This window comes from Cololabis saira, chromosome 12 (genome assembly GCF_033807715.1).
Source record: "Cololabis saira isolate AMF1-May2022 chromosome 12, fColSai1.1, whole genome shotgun sequence".
Taxonomy (NCBI): domain Eukaryota; kingdom Metazoa; phylum Chordata; class Actinopteri; order Beloniformes; family Belonidae; genus Cololabis; species Cololabis saira.
Window position 1 is genome coordinate 9267725 of NC_084598.1, and position 15504 is coordinate 9283228.

The 15504-nt window shown below is 37.8% G+C and overlaps 1 protein-coding gene, 1 pseudogene and 3 gene segments (V, D, J or C); 1 reads left to right on the top strand and 4 right to left on the bottom strand.

Annotated features, from left to right (window-relative positions):
- The window catches only part of LOC133456203 (uncharacterized), a 119973-nt pseudogene that overhangs the window by 61689 nt on the left and 42780 nt on the right, over positions 1-15504 (bottom strand).
- Positions 1531-2026, bottom strand: LOC133457567 (Ig heavy chain V region 5A-like). The segment is given in 2 exon segments: positions 1531-1889; positions 1990-2026. Coding segments are annotated over 2 exon segments (396 nt in total).
- LOC133457568 (Ig heavy chain V region 914-like) lies at positions 2750-3220 on the bottom strand. The segment is given in 2 exon segments: positions 2750-3066; positions 3175-3220. Coding segments are annotated over 2 exon segments (363 nt in total).
- Positions 5287-5728, bottom strand: LOC133457569 (immunoglobulin heavy variable 4-38-2-like). The segment is given in 2 exon segments: positions 5287-5588; positions 5689-5728. Coding segments are annotated over 2 exon segments (342 nt in total).
- Positions 9383-10487, top strand: LOC133457570 (ribosyldihydronicotinamide dehydrogenase [quinone]-like; the record flags this gene model as incomplete). The annotated part of the gene is made up of 5 exons (XM_061736943.1): positions 9383-9551; positions 9633-9763; positions 9838-9951; positions 10016-10117; positions 10191-10487. Coding segments are annotated over 5 exons (813 nt in total), but the record flags the coding sequence as incomplete, so codon positions are not given.

Below are 15504 nucleotides of genomic sequence, written 5' to 3' on the forward strand. Positions count from 1 at the left end.
AATGGGATCCGTGGTCGTGATATATACACGGATTATGACATTATGATTATTTATATATTATTCTTTGTTATAGTGGCTAAATTATGCATTTTTGTCGCGCAAGGTACTGTTTTTTACTGTCAGTTTGTAAAAGCACGTTTTTAACGCTGTTTTAGCAGTGTTTTATTGAGGTTTTAATCTGAGCACCACAGATATAGTACTATGCAAAGTCAATGGGATCCGTGGTCGTGATATATACACGGTTTATGACATTATGATTATTTATATATTATTCTTTGTTATAGTGGCTAAATTATGCGTTTTTGTCGCGCAAGGTACTGTTTCTTACTGTGAGTTTGTAAAAGCACGTTTTTTACAGAGGTGTCAAGTAACGAAGTACAAATACTTTGTAACCTTACTTAAGTAGAAATTTTGGTTATCTATACTTCGCTGGAGTAATTATTTTTCAGACAACTTTTTACTTTTACTCCTTACATTTTCACACAATTATTTGTACTTTTTACTACTTACATTTTAAAAACAGCCTCGTTACGCTATTTCATTTTGGCTTTTAAAAAAAACTATCCAGTTAAATTGCTCCATCCGGATAGAGTGAAATTGGTTGTGGTTGTTTCAGATGTTCTTGTCCAGTTTTGTTCTTACATCCGTTCCCTCAGATTCCTGCAACTAAACTTGGATGTACATTCCAATAAAGGTTAGGATAAATGATAACATGCCTCTGAAGTTTGACTTTTTGCACCATTACAAGTTATAGGCAACTAGTCATCATATCTCCTGCTCTCTGAAACACATGTTAATGCTCAATAGTACACATATATGGTTCTTTAATATATTTGCATTATACTAAGATGCATTCATTTTCAATGGCTTTTGTCCTTAATGGCTTTTTTCCCCCTTACATTACTTTTACTTTTACACTTTAAGTAGTTTTGAAACCAGTACCTTTATACTTTTACTTGAGTAAAAAACTTGAGTTGATACTTCAACTTCTACAGGAGGATTTTTAAACTCTAGTATCTATATTTCTACCTGAGTAATGAATGTGAATACTTTTGACACATCTGGTAAACAAGGTGCATTTTTTTACGGTACATGATTTCATCTCTCTACTTTTGGTTGATGTTTAGTTTTTCGGTGTATTTCTATTTATTTGTCTGTATATAGTTTCATGATTGTTGATACAGTTTGTACAGCATTTTCATCAACTGCATTTTATGTCAACAAACTGAAATAAACTTGACTGCTGGTGAAAAACAAAACAAAACAGATATTTATCAGAATAAGTACAGTATGATGTTAAAACTGCAAAGATCCGAATGACGATGGAAAAAAGAGGAAGGAGTTTTTGTACGAGTTTCCTGCTTATGTCTCTTACTGTGTCTCCTCGGGCACAGAAAGCATTTACACAGTTTATTTGTTTTCTAATTTATAATTCTAGTTATTCTGATTTTTAAAAAGTTCATTGTCAAACTCCTTTTTATGTTTGCAGTAAAAACCAGTGGTGGTGTGAGGGCTCCTCCTCTGGTGGATTCATGTCACAAGTGTAAAGGCACTGAGAGGTTTTTGTTCAGGTCTGCAGATGTTTGTGTCACTGTGGTATCTGGCACAGAAATACACAGCAGAGTCTTCAGGCTGCATGTTCTGTCCATTCAGAGTCACTGTTTTACTGGAAGTGTCCAAGTCAATACTGAACTTAGTTTTCAGTGAGTCTTTGTAGCGAGAGCCTCCAGTATATTTCATCCCGATCCATTCCAGTCCTTTCCCTGCTGGTTGTCTGATCCAAGCTGTCCAGTAGCTGAGATCATAAGAAACCTGGCAGGTGATGGTCAGACGATGACCTGGCTGCACAGTCACAGAGACCGGCTGATTCAGCTGTTCACACTTCACACCTGGGGAAGATAAATATCAATATGTTGAATATAGAAGGAGCGTAAAGCAGCTATCAGTCATATCATCAGATGTCAGCTTCTCTGTCTCAGTGAGACTCACATCCAGCGGCCAGCAGCAGCAGAGCTACAGAGAACATGTTGTTGTAGTGACGGTGATCTGACGGGAACTTCTCTGGTTTTACTGCAAATGACAGCAGGAATCAAGACTTTATATGAGACGTAGAGGAAGTTCAGTTTGCATGAGGAAGAACATGAACACATTAAACCTCCCAGCACAATTCCAGCAGCTTTGATGCAAATGTTTACAGAGACACATCAATGAAATAAGTTAATCCTGAAATGTTTCATCTTTTCATGTACTTTATTCATAATTTTGCATACAATTTAATAAGGTAATGATATAGGTTTTATTTGGATAAATATGATATTATCTGTTTACTTCTGTGACTGTTAGATGAGATCCCGGTGTTTTCTGAGAGAAGTTGCAGCATTTGATGACTGAAGATTAAAACATGATGATCCCTGTCAGAGCCCTGGAGCTTTTTTTACCCTTTCCCTGCATGTTGTTGAGTGTACTGCTGATGCACAAAGCGAATTTCCCCACTGAGGGATGAATAAAGGACAATCTAATCTAATTCAAGTACAGAGACCCATCACAAGATCTGTGATTTGTGATAACTTTGAGCACACAAATATTTTATAAAAAAAAAAAAATATTTATAATTTTTCTGTATCATGAGAGAAACATTTTTCACATGTTATTACAAAAACAACAATGAAATGAAAACCATAAACTTCTTGTGTGCTCTCTAACATGACTGAATAGTTTGGGAGGATTTTGTCCGGCTGCTCCACCAACCTCAGTCTCTGTGGGCCGAGTGTCGAGCACAGTAATAAACAGCAGAGTCTTCAGTCTTCAGACTGCTCATCTGCAGATACACCTGCTGTCTGTTATTGTCTCTGGAGATGGTGAACCGGCCTTGAACTGACTGTCTGTAGTATTTGCTTGTTACATCAATCGTGGCGACCCACTCCAGCCCGGTACCAGGAGCCTGTCTGACCCAGCCCATCAAGTGGCTGCTGAACGTGAACCCAGAACCTGTACATGTCAGTAAGTGAGAGTCTCCAGGTCTTTTCACCACTGGTCCAGATTCTGTCAGAGTCTGACCATCAACAGCTAGAAGGAGGAAAAACATACATTTAATTTTACTTTAAAAAAGACACCTGCCAAAATAAGCAGATAAATGCTGATTAAAACTGTTTTCTATGAAAATCTGTGATATACCTGCACAACAGATATACAAAAGAAAAATCCCTGTTTTGTAATCCATGTTGTTAAAAGTGTCTGCTGTCCTCTCTCAGTCCCACTGAAGTCCAACTTATAACCGTGCAGGACGAGTTTGTTTTGCATGAACTCCTCCTCACTATAGATTTAACAGCAATGATACGAAACACGTTCTCAAACAATCTTGCAAGCTAACTGCTACTAATACTACTACTAATACTGCTACTAATACTACTACTAATACTGCTACTAATACTGCTACTAATACTACTACTAATACTGCTACTAATACTACTACTAATACTGCTACTAATACTACTACTAATACTGCCACTAATACTACTACTAATACTGCTACTAATACTGCTACTAATACTACTACTAATACTGCAACTAATACTGCTACTAATACTGCTACTAATACTACTACTAATACTACTACTAATACTGCTACTAATACTACTACTAATACTGCTACTAATACTGCTAATAATACTGCTACTAATACTGCTAATAATACTACTACTAATACTACTACTAATACTACTACTAATACTGCTACTAATACTACTACTAATACTGCTACTAATACTACTACTAATACTGCTACTAATACTACTACTAATACTACTACTAATACTACTACTAATACTGCTACTAATACTACTACTAATACTGCTACTAATACTACTACTAATACTGCTACTAATACTTACTGCTACTAATACTACTACTAATACTACTACTAATACTACTACTAATACTGCTACTAATACTACTACTAATACTGCTACTAATACTGCTAATAATACTACTACTAATACTACTACTATTACTGCTAATAATACTACTACTAATACTGCTACTAATACTACTACTATTACTGCTAATAATACTACTACTAATACTGCTACTAATACTACTAGTAATCAGTAAAAGTTTAGTTGTGTTGATAAAATAATCAAATTCAGTCAATCACAGCTCACTGTTGAACACATCTGTTAAAGTCATCTGTTAAATACAAAAACTGGAAAATAATGATGATGAAAGAAACAACCGTACACTTATTTAATCCTCTGTGGTTCTCAAAAAGATTATTGTTTATTATTAAATAATAACTATACAGAAAGGAAATTAAGCTTTAAACATCAAGTTACTTCAAGCCAGGTTATCAGCTGATTTCATGTCATTAAATGCTCTAGTAGTTAATAATGTATGAAAACAATGCAATAACAATGTAATTACGTTTGTGTTGTTGTATTTACACAGTAACTTCAAGTGTCATCATGTGTTAAATTAGAGTTACTTTGTTGTTACTTTGATGAAAAAAATCTCAACTTGTTTGAGCTTTTAAGTTCTGATCAGAACACTGACGTCCTCAAACCAGTAATTGTTGCTCATTCCTCCATCCAGACTGGAAAACAAAGGTGAGTCTTTTCAGCCGTGAACTTTGACCTGTAGAACACTTGATCTTACTTCATAGGAGCTGGACGGAAACGTATCATCTGAAAACAACTCAAAACCCTTATTTTACTATCTAGCATTTAGTAGTGGTTTAATTGGATATTTTAACCTTTAATGTGTAAACAAGGTGCATTTATTTACGCTAACTGATTTCATCTCTCTACTTTTGGTTGATGTTTTGTTTTTCGGTGTATTTCTATTTATTTGTCTGTATATAGTTTCATGATTGTTGATACAGTTTGTACAGCATTTTCATCAACTGCATTTTATGCATTTTATGTCAAACTAAAATAAACTTGACTGCTGGTGAAAAAACAAAACAAAACAGATATTTATCAGAATAAGTACAGCATGATGTTAAAACTGCAAAGTCCGAATGACGATGGAAAAAACAGGAAGGAGTTTTTGTACGAGTTTCCTGCTTATGTCTCTTACTGTGTCTCCTCGGGCACAGGAAGCATTTACACAGTTTCTTTGTTTTATAATTTATAATTCTAGTTATTCAGATTTGTAAAAAGTTCCTTGTCAAACTCCTTTTTATGTTTGCAGTAAAAACCAGTGGTGGTGTGAGGGCTCCTCCTCTGGTGGATTCATGTCACAAGTGTAAAGGCACTGAGAGGTTTTTGTTCAGGTCTGCAGATGTTTGTGTCACTGTGGGACTCTGGCACAGAAATACACAGCAGAGTCTTCAGGCTGCATGTTCTGTCCATTCAGAGTAAATGTTTTACTGGAAGTGTCCAAGTCAATACTGAACTTAGTTTTCAGTGAATCTTTGTAGCGAGAGTCTCCAGTATGTTTCATGCCGATCCATTCCAGTCCTTTCCCTGCTGTTTGTCTGATCCAAGCTGTCCAGTGGCCGAGATCATAAGAGACCTGACAGCTGATGGTCAGACGATGACCTGGCTGCACAGTCACAGAGACCGGCTGATTCAGCTGTTCACACTTCACACCTGGGAAAGATAAATATCAATATGTTGAATATAGATGGAGCGTAAAGCAGCTATCAGTCATATCATCAGATGTCAGCTTCTCTGTCTCAGTGAGACTCACAGCATCCAGCGGCCAGCAGCAGCAGAGCTACAGAGAACATGTTGTTGTAGTGACGGTGATCTGACGGGAACTTCTCTGGTTTTATTGCAAATGACAGCAGGAATCAAGACTTTATATGAGACGTAGAGGAAGTTCAGTTTGCATGAGGAAGAACATGAACACATTAAACCTCCCAGCACAATTCCAGCAGCTTTGATGCAAATGTTTACAGAGACACATCAATGAAATAAGTTAATCCTGAAATGTTTCATCTTTTCATGTACATTATTCATAATTTTGCATACAATTTAATAAGGTAATGATATAGGTTTTATTTGGATAAATATGATATTATCTGTTTACATCTGTGACTGTTAGATGAGATCCTGGTGTTTTCTGAGAGAAGTTGCAGCATTTGATGACTGAAGATTAAAAGATGAATATCCCTGTCAGAGCCCTGGAGCTTTTTTTACCGTTTCTCTGCATGTTGTTGAGTGTACTGCTGCTGCACAAAGCGAATTTCCCCACTGAGGGATGAATAAAGGACAATCTAATCTAATTCAAGTACAGAGACCCATCACAAGATTGTCAAATGAATGACAGAAGAAAAATATCATTGTGTGACAACAAAGACTTGATTCGTAATCTCTGTTCAAGATGGAATTCATAACAAAGGTTTTAAAACAGAACTTGTAAAAGACAAAATAAAATCAGTTACAGTCATGATGTAAAATAATCGCTTATCTTCTTAAATCAGGGTCTGAACCAAAGACAAAGTTTGTTTTTTCATCTTACAATTTAGAAGCAGTTAAGAAGAAAAACCTTTATCAAAGCAACCTACATATAAGACTTTTGAACATTTTAGTGAACTTTGAACTAAAAAGACCAAGCTGCAGTCAGATTCATATGAACCGTTTCTGTTAAAGTATGTCAGTTAAACAAGACTGCACCGTTTAATATCATTAGACGTGATAAAGATTTTTACTGCTCACTTTAACAGCATGTGATCATTAAAGTGGTGTGAGAGCTCTTCTGGTGGATTCATGACACTAGTGTTCAGACTCAGAGGTTTTTGTTAAAGTCTGCTGTTGGTGACGCTGTAACAGTCTGGTACAGAAATACAGGGAACAGTCTTCAGGCTGCATCTTTTGTCAATTTAGAGTCACTGTGTCTGCTGAACTAAGAAAAAGATTTAAGCAAATATATTAGAGCAAAGAAGATCTGATACACCCATTCCCAGTCCATTTCAGCCCGCTCACAGCAGGATGTCTGATCCAAGACGTCCAGTAGCCCAGAGAATAAGAGACCTGAGCTGATTTCAGACTATGACTCGACTGCACAGTCACAAAGATCTGTTATGTCAACTTTTTACACCTGGGGACGAAAGTGTCCTGAATATTGAACAGTAATCTGATGGTGTTGTGCGATGATAATGTCGGTATTTCTGTCTCAGTGAGACTCACCGGATCCAGCAGCAGCAGCAGATCAAGAAAGATCATATTGTTGTTCTGAAGTTGATCTGATGGGATCTTCTCTTGTTTTACTGCAAATAACATCAAGATGTCAAAACTTTCTATGAGACTTAGAGGAAGTTCAATCTGTAATCTCCAGAAAAACAGTTTCGATGTTGTAAAATAAAAATATCATTTACACAGAATTTGTTTGGGATTTTGGGCTTTTTATTTTTGTCTTTGAGTGTTTCGATGATGTTAAACTGGAGTTGGTAAATGTGACTGTAGCAATAAAATACTTTAATATTAAAATCCAAAACATAGATTTACTATTTTACTATAGATACTATAGATCTACTGTTTCAGATCAACTTCACATCCCTCTAATCTGTAATATACCCAGCGTGATGCATGTGTTTATTATTTAATACTAAATGATTGGTTTATACATTCTTACTGTTGATTTTCTGGTAATGCTTATTTTCTTGAGATCAATAACTATTACAGACAAAGACACACATACATGTTGCAGTAATTTCCATCAAATTTGAATATATACATGTCAGCCTGTGGGAGTCTGTTGAATCAGAATGTGCTGAAGCAGAGACACATGTAAAACATTTGGGACGGCTGCACTCGAGGACCAGGGTTCCCCGGCCCTGTTGTAGGGACATGGAGATGTCAGACAGAGACAGGCAGCCTGCTGGACATGGTGTCCTGCTTTTCCTTTGCTGGTTTCCTGACCCTTAGACTGGCAGCAGCTGTGACTCCATCCTGGCAACGCCATCATAGATCTGGGACGGCTGCCACAGGGTCCCAAACCAATCTGGACATACTGTCTTCCAAATCATTCCAGAGGCGTCCAACAGTAAAACCTGATGTTCTGTCATCTCTTTAACATGTGAATTCTTGTGACTCCACAAAGTACCAAAACGCAGACAAAAACATACAGCTCTAGCTCAAAAGTGATTTGATTAACAGGAACTTTGTGTGATACACATAGAAATGAGAAAAGTTGCAAACATCTCTTGGCTTTCAAGTAAAGTTTACATATATCACCGCCATAGTACAATAATTTCAGCTTGATCTGCAGCTTCAGTTGACATTTGTCCTGTTTCACACAGAGGTGTCGCTGCTACAGTTGTGGAGCTCAGTCTCCCTCTTGTGGACTACTTGGGTATTACACGTGAGTTTCAATGGGACACTGCACTGAAGTCCAGAGATAAAACATCTTTTCATGGAGGCATGTAATCATTCAATTGATCATGAACAGTGATGTGTATTACAGAAAACTGTGTTCTCTTTATTTTTCTCAATGCAAAAGGGAAAAAATAGGAGAGCGAGAGAGAGGGAAAAAGAGAGAGAGCGTTTGTCAATGATATTTTTGTTTTATTAATGATTTATGAAATACTCAGTTTCATGATTTTTACATTCATGTAAAGCATGGAAATATGTGTATACAGTATAAACAGTTCCATGCCATAAGAGAGAGAGAAAGAAAAGGACTGACCTGAACCTAATTAATAATCATCAGTTTATCATCAACAAGTCTGTTCATGACACAGACATTTGTATCAGGGTGTGTTGAAGCAGGGATACATTTAAAACATGCAGGATACAGGATTTCCTGTCTTGACAGCAAAGGAAGTGTTGATCGTGTACGCTCATCAGAGCTCTGCTTCATTCAGTGCTGCAGCTAAAAATGCGGAATTGTAGTGCTATTTTTGCGCTGCAGGTGGTTATGTTCATCAATGTGCATTGTCCGTTTGAATGAATAAATAAATAAATAACTTAAAAAATGATGGGCGATTCATCATTTTGTAAAAAATATTATTTAGTCCGGTATGCCTAATATTAGATCATTATAACTATCTCCTCTCTTCCGGTTCTGTGCTCCATTTGTCTTGTACCCACCTGTTTCTATATTTGATAAAATTGTCAGGCAGTGTCATTTATGTCCCAGTTTTCTTGCCATAACGAGACAGCAGATTGTTGATTGACAACACCTGAGAGAGCTTGAATACAAAGAGCGTATAAAAACAGGATGCTGAGTTTCATCCAGCATGAGCAGCATTTGTTTTTAGTGTTTGAAAAGTTTATTGTTTACTGTCAGGCTGCTGCTTCAGAATGGGTAATGATTTGTCTTGTAGTTCTTGTTGAATGTTTGTAATTTGTGCTCATGTGCAGAGACTTGTTTCTGTTTTACTGAATCTTTGACTGTTTCTGATCTGATGGCCACTTAATCAATCTCATTTCCTGTCTTGACAGCAAAGAAAGTGTTGATCGTGTACGCTCATCAGAGCTCTGCTTCATTCAGTGCTGCAGCTAAAGATGCGGCTGTGGAGGTCTTAACTGCTCAGGGCTGCACAGTAGAGGTATCCGACCTGTATGCCATGAATTTTAAAGCCACTGCTACTGCAGAGGACATCAAAGGTAGATGACAAACCAACAGATGGACTGAAAGGTTGTCTTAATCTTACTATCAGGCCCTAATGAACCCATCCACTATTTCAGGAGATGTGAAGAATGCTGAAAACTTCAGTTATCTGGAGGAGACCAGACTGGCATGTGAGGAAGGGAAGCTGTCAGATGACATCACTAAGGAGCAATCTAAACTGACGGAGGCAGACCTTGTTATCTTCCAGGTAATCTGGCTGTCAGTCATGTCTACCCAATGAAGTAAACCCTGTGTCGTACTAACTAGAACTTCTCTGTCCAGTTCCCCATGTACTGGTTCAGTGTTCCTGCAATCATGAAGGGCTGGATTGATCGTGTGCTCACAAGCGGCTTCGCCTTTTCAAAAGAGAAGCGCTACAGCCAGGGAGTCTTCAAGGTAAGGGTTGAACTGGGGTTTAAATTAGCTTTGGTATCCCTGTGCTGAACTCTACTCCTTGCAGGACAAGAAGGCCATGTTGTCCTTCACCACTGGGTCTCTTGAATCCATGTTCAGCTCAACTGGGATTAATGGAGACATGAACGTCACACTCTGGCCACTGCAGGTACAAATGTGAAATGTTCTGGACTTCCTGCAGATCATCACATGACCAAACCTGCATGTTCATTTCTGTGCAGAATGGGATCCTGCACTACTGTGGCTTCCAGGTTGTGGCCCCTCAGGTCTTCTGGGCTCCTTCTTGTGCTACTCCTGAAGCCCGCGGCTGCATGCTGGAGGGCTGGCGCACACGTCTGCAAGGTCTCCTGGAGGAGAAGCCTCTGTCCTTCATTCCCTTGGACTGCTTTGATGACAAGGCTTTCCAGCTGAAGCCTGAAGTACACAAGGAGCATGACAGCAAGGAGTTTGGGCTGACGGTGGGCATCCACCTGGGCAAACCACTCCCACCCCACAGCCAGATGAAAGCAGGGTGCTGAAGTTGTGATTTAATAAAAGATGATTTGTTCTAACTTCAGTAATGGTTTTGAAGCTGTTTGTGGTAAAGCTTGGTGCCCATTGAACCCTAGTTACCATCTCTCTGGAGTAACTATAGTTTCTAATGGCTGCAAAAGTTTCAACATGAGTAGCCGCCTGTGAAATGTCTGAAGTTATATAATGGCGTGATCACAACACGAATGCATAAAACCTTAAACTAGACATTGGCAGACAGCTGATACTCAGAATTATTCTCACATTCATAAAGAACCGGCTACTTGGCAAATTGCCTGTATTTTTCCAACATCGAGGTACTTCTTCTCCCTAGTTGGCAGGAGGAAAATTGCAGTTACAAGCATTTACTAGCATTTAAGCACGTTTATTTTGAAAGAACTACATGGGTGTGTTATGAAAATATCAGGACGGATCTTCAAATGAGCTTTAAATGTTGAGCGCAACATTGAGACATTTAAGTGGTTTGAGCCCAAGTTTCTAAATGTTTTTCTTACAATCTCTGATCACCGACGTGCACGGTGTATTGTACCGTCAGAGGTGTCGCTGCTTTTGTGGAGCTCTGTCTCCCTCTTGTGGAACATTTGGGTATTACACGTGAGTTTAGATGGGACACTGCACTGACGTCCGGAGATAAAACATCTTTTGAAGGAGGCATGTCATCCAATTAATCATGAACAGTGATCTGTATTACAGAAAACTTTTCAAACGTTTTCAGTGCAAAAGTCAGAAGAGAAGAATTTCAATTGTTTTTGAAAATGATTTATTAAACACTCATTGTGAATCATGGAAATACATGTATACAGTATAAACAGTTCAATGCAATATCAGAAATAAAAGGAGCAGAATTATTTAGGAACGCTTTGAAATAAGTCAGGCCATCTGCAGTAAGAAATCCTAAGATGTCCAGGTAGAGTTGATCTGTCCTGTGATTGTCATTTGGTCTGAAAGGGGAATGTCTGATCACTGTTGTGCCTTAAAACATATATTTGACTCCAAATAAATAAAACATTTAGAACAACATAAATATTGGACAGAGCAGGTGTTACAACCACACTGGACAAAATGAGAATCATCAGTGCTGAAACTTACCTTTATGACCATGATGACGACAGAAAAGATGATGGTGGTGAAGAACAAGAGGAGAAAAGTAAAAGCCATGTACCAAATTTGCATCACTGTGTCTTGGCTCACATCTACATGCATGATGTCATCAAAGAAATTACAGTGCTCCAGCGTGTCTGTGAAAGAGGACAAATTAAATCTTTTATTTGAGAGAAAAAAAATCAAACTGACTCATTCTGGTAAAATATTGATTGAATAAAGTGTAAGAAAGGAAAAATGAGGATGAAAAGTACCTGGATTAGACAAATGGAGGGACAGGGTGGTGTTTTCATGTGTCACCCTGCAGGTGAGGAGCACCCTGGGTAGGGAGTCAACCTGGGACAGATGAAGGTGGCTTTGGATGCTGAACTTTCCATCCGGGCCTCTGTGGGGCTCACTAACGTTGTAGCTCCACAGCTGTGTGGTTTCATCACGAAACCAGGTGATATTAATGGATGCAGGGCTGAAGCCAGAGACCAGACACACAAGTTCATCAGAACCCCGAAGCAAGATGGCTGAAGGTTTGCTGTGGATCACTGAGGCTGGAGAAACAGTCAGGGAAGGATGACATTATTGACAAAAAGGCAATGGAGCAATAACTAATATGAACAGTGAACATTTACTGTGACCTCACCAAACACAGGATTTATACTGGTTTTAACTGGTGTGTCAGATGATTCATGTCTGACAACACAAGTATAAGTTGAGTTTTTGTCCTCAGTTTGGGATACGTTTAGTCTGCTGCTCATTGAGTAAGATCTTCTCCCTGGGTCTTTCCATGGATCGCTGTTCATGTAACGAGAGGATGGGAGTCTGTGAGCGTTCTCCTCCCAATCTACCATGATGTTGGAGGGGAAGAATCCAGAAACTAAGCAAGCCAGCATGAGGTTGTCAGACGTAGTTCAGCAACAGTTGGTTGCACAATCCTCACAGTTGGAGGAGACAGGTCTTGAAAAAATACCAGAAGAAGAAAACAGTCAATAAGGGTTCATATGTGTTAGATTTTTCTGTTGGAGTCATAACAGAGAAGAATATTGTTGTTACCATGGATAATGTTTCTGATGATGAGACTTTGGAACAGGCTGGATATCCAACACAAGCAATGCCAAAACATCCACAGATTTAAATTGCTATATAAACACATGGTCTGGTCAAATTATAAAGAGAGCGGGTGGTAACACTTTGTTTAATCAACTTCGGTCTTGAAATGTTTGTGTAATTGTTGTTCCTCATTTAGTAAGTTTGTATTGTCCATTACCTACTGGTACTGTTGTTCTTACCATCACTGACGTGTATGTATGTACTATATGTCCATGTCCATTATGTCCATTACCTTCTGGTATTGTTACTCTTACCATTGCTGGTATTTATTATAAATATAAGTTAACGGTTTATTATAAATATAAGTTAACGGTTAACTATAAATATTACTATATACATTGTTCCTGGATTTGCAGGCATTGTGGCCATGAAATGCATCTGCATTTCGTAGCCACAATGTGTGTGAATTTAGGTGAGGTGAACTGTAGAAATTTTTTTATTATAATTTGATATAGGTCTTTTTTTCATTTTTTTGGTTCAAATGTTGAGACAGGAGGAAGCCTTAAAAAAAAAAAATCTGTCAAGTTGTTAGTGAGAAACAGGGGTGGGATTAAATAAGTTTTCCCACTCCCTTTCGAGTGTTGACGAATTAATTTGTATTTTAAACCTGCACCTGATAAACCTGATAAAAGGTATTTGTTTAATTTTATGTTGCACGCAGGTAACTTATGTTATGTTTATTGCTTGAAATAAATAAATATGAAATGAAAATGAAATGATGATACCTGCACTTTTGCTGATGTGCTCCTCGTAGCCCTGGTTGGAACATCGGTGTTTCCCCTCACAAGATACTGGTTTATCCGCGAGCCAATCCTTCGCTGAGACTTGGAGGAAGCTGCGCAAAGTCTCAGTCCCATTTCTGTGAGACACAGGTTGCTCCGTATGGACATCGGGGGATGAATATTTGTCACCACCGACTTTCCAGGTGACAGAGAAATGACTGAGCCGAGGACCAACCAGAAGACAGGTAACGTTCACCGGTCCCTTGTTGTGAAGCTGCTCCAGTGGTGGAGCCTGAACATAAACACCAACTACCTGAGACCATGATGGAGTCACTGAAACAAGAGCATCAGGTTAGACGCTTAAAACTACAAAACTCAACTCACAATTATGAGAAAAGTGTCCAACATCTGTAAAATATGATTTAAAAGAGTATAATTGTGTTTATTCTTGATAAAAGGTTACATGTTTATGGGTTACGTCCAGTACTCGAGTTGTAAAAAAAAAATCAGGGGGGATGGTGGATTTTATCATATGGGGACAGATAATTTGTGCTGAATACAAATAATATAATATATTACAAATAATAGCACTGACCAAAACACCTGCAGAAATACTGCAGGAATGACATAGCAGCAGTTAAATGCAGCCTTCTGTAAGCTTTAAATATCCACTGGGCTTACATCAAATACATCAACACACAACAATAAAAAACTCTTTTCTGAACTTATCAATATGACTCTGTCCTTCACAGGATAAGTAAAATGGATCACTGCAAAAACTCACAATCTTAACGAGAATATTTGTCTTATTTCTAGTTAAAATGTCTCATTTTAGTAAAAAAATCTAATTACACTTAAAACAAGACTCATCACTGGAAAAAACAACAATTTTAACCTGTTTCAAGTAGATTTTCACTTGAAATAAGTAGAAAAATCTGCCAGTGGAACAAGATTTTTTTGCTTGTAATAAGAAGATAAATCTTGTCCCACTGGCAGATTTTCCTACTTATTTCAAGTGAAAATTTACTTGAAACAGGTGAAAATTGTCAAATAAGTTATTTTTCTGGTGTTATTTTTCTGGTGATGACTCTAAATGTTGAAATAGCAGTAAAACCACATTCATTGATGAAATGACATAAGGGATGGAAAGGGGGGATGGCAGTTTTACTGGGGGGATGATTTTGACTGTTTTTATTTCAGGGGGGATGCCATCCCCCCTCATCCCCCCTCAACTCCAGTACTGGTTACGTCACAGTTTACCTGAGCAGAAGCTGATGTTCCTTCTGACGGTTTTATTCAGAGAACTGTCAGACACCTCGCATGTGAAGTCCTTCCCTGTTTCCCACTCTTTCTGAGGAACATTCACTTCACTGGTAACAGTCACACGTCCATTTGTATCCATGGATGTCTTGTTAGTAGATGAAGATATCGGTTTTAACTCAGTAAACCATTTAATTTGAGGGTTGAAGCCCCATCCTGAACACAAGAGTTTCTGTTGTTGTGACTCTTCTCTGGGAGCCAGAAGAAGTTCCACTGATGGTTCCACTAGATATAACATTGAAAAAGAAAAAAACATAAATGATTCGTTTAGCAAATTATCCATTATCAATCATCTGTTACTGACAATTAGGGCTGTTCGATTTTGCCCAAAAATAAAATCTCGATTTTTTTCTCTCAAAATCCGATTTTCGATTACGATTATTTTGTGAATTGACAAAAGGCAAAGAAATGATTTCAAATATGCTGTTTTTTTATTGCCCCATTGGGCTTTAAGTGCAAACTTTGCTCTTATTAAACCAAAAATGAATGAATAAAGTGCAAAACTCTCAACTGTAAAATAAGTTGAAAAAAAGTTTTAAAAAATATAATAAAATATATTTTATCTCTGAAAAAAAAAATCCGCAAATCCGCACTTGCAAACATACAGTAAGTTATATTTCCAATTAAATAAAACAAGACATTTTCTAATTAAACTAAACTGGGTCTTTGCATGCTAAATAATAATGCAACCCATGAAGGAGGTAGAGGTGTGAAATGTCAGTCATTACATTTGCTATTCACATTTGCAAGTTTTTTGCAA